Source organism: Grammomys surdaster, unplaced genomic scaffold (genome assembly GCF_004785775.1).
Source record: "Grammomys surdaster isolate TR1022 unplaced genomic scaffold, NIH_TR_1.0 116576, whole genome shotgun sequence".
NCBI classification, from domain to species: Eukaryota; Metazoa; Chordata; class Mammalia; order Rodentia; family Muridae; genus Grammomys; species Grammomys surdaster.
The window spans coordinates 5,685-11,333 of record NW_021613740.1 but is presented as its reverse complement, the minus strand read 5'-3'; the positions used below and the strand labels follow the sequence as shown (position 1 = coordinate 11,333).

The 5,649-nt window shown below is 41.8% G+C and overlaps 1 protein-coding gene across 1 annotated transcript; it reads left to right on the top strand.

Moving 5' to 3' along the window:
* The first annotated feature begins 1,418 nt into the window (after positions 1 to 1,418).
* LOC114635704 (olfactory receptor 2A12-like) lies at positions 1,419 to 2,426 on the top strand. The gene has a single exon (XM_028784174.1). It carries the CDS (start codon positions 1,419 to 1,421, stop codon positions 2,424 to 2,426), a length of 1,008 nt encoding a protein of 335 aa, XP_028640007.1.
* The last annotated feature ends 3,223 nt before the right edge of the window (positions 2,427 to 5,649 follow it).

The window sequence follows — 5,649 nt, the reverse complement described above, 5'->3', positions numbered from 1 at the left end:
ATTGCTGGACAATGCATTGAATGTGTTCCACCTAAGGGAGCACAGCCAAGCACACACTGAAGAAATCATTTTAAATTTCTCCCCGCTTGGATCTACTCACACTTGTTAATACTAGACATGTGTTACAGCAGCCACGCTGGTAGGTGTGTGGGGATGTGAGATTGAGAAGCAGAGGTGGGCGTGGCTCTGTGGTGTTCTGCACTGTCCAGATGAATAATGTTGCTAAGAACCTCTTTACCTCATGAGTGCTTAATAGACAGCTGCCTTCATGAAATGCCTTCAATCGTGTTCTCTGTTCTCCTGGAGTGTCTGATGTTATGTTTGTGCTGTCTAAGTTTTTGTATAAATTTTTTGAGTACTTCTTTTTTGGTTTTCTGGCTTAGCCTGGATTTTCCCTCCACAGAAAGTGGTCTTTTAAAGCATCGTTACCTTGGCTTACCCTAAACTGATAAAGATATTTATCAGGTTTGATTCTAAACATTTAATAGTTTTAGATTGACCACTCACATCTACAGTATATGCAGAATTGATATTTTTCTGGGTAGAGGAACCTGGAAGGAAAAAAGGAATAAAGAATTTTCCTGCTTGAATCCTGGCAGGACACATCAGCATTCTCTGGGAAGTCTGCAATGTCTGCAGCTTATTATATGCAAGTACATCTGTCATTACTCATATGACTACATGTGTGTGGGCCTGTGTCTGACTGACATAGGTTCTGTTTGCTTCATCTGTTTGTTTATTCTTTTTTTGCATATGTCTTGTGTGTTGTGTTATGTCTTGTCTATGTGTGCATGCATGTGTTTGTGTGTATGTGTGTGCCTATGTTCATAGACTCACATGGGATTCTTCCTCAATTGCTCTCACCTTATTCACTGAAGCAGGGTCTCTCAGGTGAACCCAGTGCTCATCATTTCAGTGAGTGTCACTAGCCCACTTGCTGTGGGATCCCCTGTCTCTGACTTCCCAGAGACAGATACAGAGTGTGAGACAGCATATGACCAGCCAGTCTTGTGTTATGTGATGTTTCTAGCAGTTACATGAGATGCTTTAGATTCATCATAATATTGAGCCATGACTGTCATCAGCCTCACTTGATAGACGAAGAGTTTGAGGAACTGGGAGGTTCAGTACCTTGAGAAAAATGCACAGGATCTGACCACTGAGCCCAGAACACACATCCTAGACTTTCTTTATTAAATCAAAGTTTATTTTCTATCTTATGTATGTGGGATTGGCCTACATGCATGTTTGTGCACCATGTGTGTGCCTGGCCTGTAGACATGAGAGCAGGGAGTCAGATCTCCCAGAACTAGAGTTAGACACAGCTTTGAGCTGTCTGGTCCCCTGGAACAGCATCAGTGCTTCACCTTCTAGCCATCTCCTCAGCCTGTATCTTTTTTTCTGCCTCTACTGTTGGCATGTGTCAAGTGACACACAGAATAATGGATTCTCTTACAGCCTCCACCAAGTGGATGATTCCAGTGCAGAACCAAAGTTGGGTTTCTGAGTTCATCCTGGTTGGCTTCTCCAGTGACCCCACAACCAACAGCATCCTCTTCATTGTCTTCATTCTCATCTACTTGAGCACAGTCTTGGGCAATGGGCTCATCATCATGCTAGTCTGCCTGGACACACAGCTGCACACTCCCATGTACTTCTTCCTCTGTACCCTCTCCCTGTTGGATATGAGCTATGTCACCACCACTATGCCCCAGATGTTGGTGCATCTTCTTGCTCACTCTCAGACCATCTCCTTTGCTGGCTGCTGGCTGCAGATGTATGTGTTTGGTGCCCTGGGTATAACTGAGTGCACCTTCCTTGTTGTGATGGCTTATGACAGGTATGTGGCCATTTGCTATCCACTGAGTTACACTGTCATCCTCAACCAGGGCCTGTGCATACGGTTGGCATCAGGGTCTTGGATCTGTGGTTTCTTTTCCTCTTTCTTGCATACTTTCTTCACCATGAGTCTGCCATATTGTGGACCCAACAGGGTCAACCACTACTTCTGTGAAGGTCCTTCAGTGCGTAGCTTGGCTTGTATGGATACTCACCTCATTGAGATGGTGGACTTGGTCTTGAGTGTCTTTGTGGTTCTTACTCCAATCTCCCTCATTGTGGCCTCCTACATTCATATTGCCATGGCAATTCTCAAGATCAAGTCTACCCAGGGCCGCTGCAAGGCTTTCTCTACCTGTGCCTCCCACCTGACTATGGTTACACTCTTCTATCTTCCTGCTACTTATATCTACATGAGGCCCAACTCCAGCTACTCTCCTGAGCGAGACAAGCAGATTTCCCTCTTTTATAATGCCTTTACACCCTTGCTCAATCCTGTGGTCTATAGTCTGAGAAACAAGGATATCAAGCGGGCATTTCTCAAGGTAATGGTTTATGGCAGGTTAACCAGTAGACCACGATGGTGAATCCTTAGATAAATACTGGATAACATGTTTTTTGTTTAACACAGAGACAGTGCCTTTGTTTTATGTGAGCAACATTGTGTATTTGATCCAACATACAACTTAATAACTAGAAGCAACATTCATGAAACAGAGAATGCTGTATTGATAAGATGACTACAACACAGTTTAACAGAAAACATAAATATTAGTGGTTCTAAATCCAAAGACTCCCTGTGGCCCACTTTTGTTATTGGTGGGTTCAAGACTTCTTGTGTATTCTGTCTCAGATTCACCTGTCAATATCAGAAGGAAAGGAGTAGTGGATAAAACCTATAATACCTAAGCTTCTCAGTAGTATTCAGTTTCTCTTTGCACACTTTCTTCTGCCAATGAAAGTATCATGGTTCAGCCTGACAGCAAGATGTTCGGATTTATTTTACTTCCACAGAGGAGCAATTGACATCATGTGACAATGGTCTGGTGTGTGCACTTTCAGTACAAAGAAGTGGGAAATTGACATGAGTTTTGTAGCCTACTGTATTTTTCCAGAAGCCAACTGCATACATGTAAGGCAGCAGGAAACATGTTGTTAGTGATTTTGTAATAGAAACAGTAGAGGCTGAGGTGCTGTAGGCTAAGTAATACAGCACAGGTTGTCATTATTAAAGTTAAAGCAGTAGTGTGTGGAAAAGAAGGGGTACAGTCGGAGACCAAACCTCCTGCCTACAGTCAATGTAGTTTATAATGAAAACTTCATTGTGTGGTCAAATGGAAGTTAAGGGAGCTGGATTTCATTGCAGAAGTTCCAGCTTTTGCATCTGTCGACACATCTCCCCTGTGACTGCTGATGCTGTTCCTTTTCTATACTGAGGTGGTAGGCATTTTCTGCCTCTCGGCTCCAGAGTAGCTCTTGTCTGGCAAATCAGCAAATACCTTTGTGATTCAGGGCCTGAACTTTTCTTTCCCTAATGATGCCTCCCTCATTAAAGACTGTTTTTTTTTAAGCTATGTTTTGGGGAAATACTGAATACAATCCATTCACAATTAGGATTTATTAATTATTCGTGAGATCATGTCAAGAGAAGGTCTTACTCATCCCATGGTACATTGGAATTTTCAATTTGCCTACAAACAGTCTTGAATTTCAGATCTTCTCATCCCTACCTTCCATTATTGTGATTATGGACTTATGACACAAGACATGCTGATAGCTCAGTTTATGCATGATGTCCTTTGTATCACAGCGGTTTCACTTTGGCTAAATCTAACTTAGCCCGTTTTATTTCTGTCTTATGGAATGTAATCCAGAAGTAATTTCCTGATGCAAGTTCATGAGAAATTCTACTATGCTTTAAAAGTTTCATTCACATTTGAGTCATTTTGAGCAGAGAATGTGGCCAGGTTCATCCTGATCCAATTCATCCTTTTGTGTGTAGATATCCATTATCTCATCATTGTCTGTTGACAGTACTTGTCTCATTGCATGATATTTACATTCTTGATTATTATTGGTTGGCAATACATATTAGTGCTTATGGTGATATGACTAACATAATGCTATTCTGTTGTGACTCCAGTTTCTGTTTGTTTACACAGTGATCCACCCTTTACCTCCCTCCCTCCCTCTCTCCCTCCCACCATCATATGTCTTGCCCACAAATTTGAAGTTTTTGTGTCCTTGACTATAGTCCAGATGTATTAACCAAAATAATTGTAAAGATATGTCTAAAATGCCTGCTATTCTCTTCAGGAACAAGGAATTCAAGGTTACTCTGACCATCATGTAACTCTGCTCTATGTCAGTGGTTTTTGCTTTTAAAACTTGTATCCCTGAACTTGGGCACCAAGAGATTCTTCAGAGTCTCAAGCCTTCTCTTGGTCTAAACATCAGTAAAAAGGCCTTAAAACTCTTAATTGCTTAATAAATATGGTTGCCACAAACTCTCTTGTGTGTGTGATTACAAGGTCTAGAATGTCAGATTCAGTCTATTAAATTGCATGTGAACCTTTTGCTGATGTCATTCTTGTTTGGATGCCATTACTTTGAGATTAGAAATCAGGAGCACCCCATCTTCTTTTTTTCAAGATTTTTTTCCTCTTGTGAGGTGCTTGTGTAAGGACCCAAGAAGAGGACCCCCAACTCAAGTCCCAATCAGCACGCACCCAAGGAGACACAAGAGACTGACTCGAAGCAAACAGCAAAAGGCAGTTTACTAACAAGGGCCCTTGGATCGAAACTCATCCCTCGCAGGGGAGAGAATTTCTATGAAGACCCCAGAAAGTTTGGGGCTTTTATAGGGGGAGGCACAAGGGGGAAGGGAAAAGCGGGAAATTCTGGCGCGGTTACATATAATTGGATATTTCAAACATCAGCACTTTGCGTAAACAATCATTTTGACAGGCTGGATGGCCTGCTATTTTTGACCATGAAGCCTCAGATCTTCTAGGATAAACACCAGGTGGCCCATTACTCACTTGGGCATGTTTAGACTGGTGAAGATATGTCTTTGGTTGTTTCTACATTTTTGGTCACCTTGTCCCTAGAGGGGCTTAATATTTTTATTATGGCTATTCTCAGCAAGCTCAGCAAGCCGTCCGGTGGTCTTTGCCAAGTTGTTTTTAATTTTTACTCTTACACTTGCAATTTACATTGACATTTGGATCCATTTGACAATTTCAAAAAGTGGGAGCTAGTACTATGATAGAGGGACATAGAGTTTGTAGGGAAATTTAGGATGGCTTGGTATCTTAACCATAAGAATTGTAGTTTTGATGGAACAGAAGGCATTACATGACCACATGTCATCATTGACCATGATGAGCTAGGTGTTATTTATCATACAAGATCCCAAAGTCAGTACACAGAGGTGTGCAGCACAGAATGCCAGTGTGCACGCATAGTTAACTCTAAGAGTCCATGTAAACACAGGAAGATTGCTTGAGGAAGTTGCCCATGTGGCTAGCTGTTGTTACATCCCATTCATTATCTGGACCTATGGTCTTTATGGGCAATTCCCTATGGTGGATTGAGGGAAGCACAAACTCATGCTGATTACAGAACATTCTGTATGATGTGCTCACAGAACCTGAAAGTGGATAGCTTGAGCACTATGTTGTGTGTGTTGGATGTGCCTCAAGACAGTCTTGAAGAGAAATTCTTTCAGGTTCAAAAGTCATTTAATCTACTTCCACAGGTCAAATCAACGATGCTGATCACCATTTTTCGAACCTTAATTAACAACTA

Excerpts from the sequence above, each read along its gene's own strand:
- LOC114635704 (XM_028784174.1), top strand. The coding sequence starts at position 1,419 with ATGTGTCAAGTGACACACAGAATAATGGATTCTCTTACAGCCTCCACC.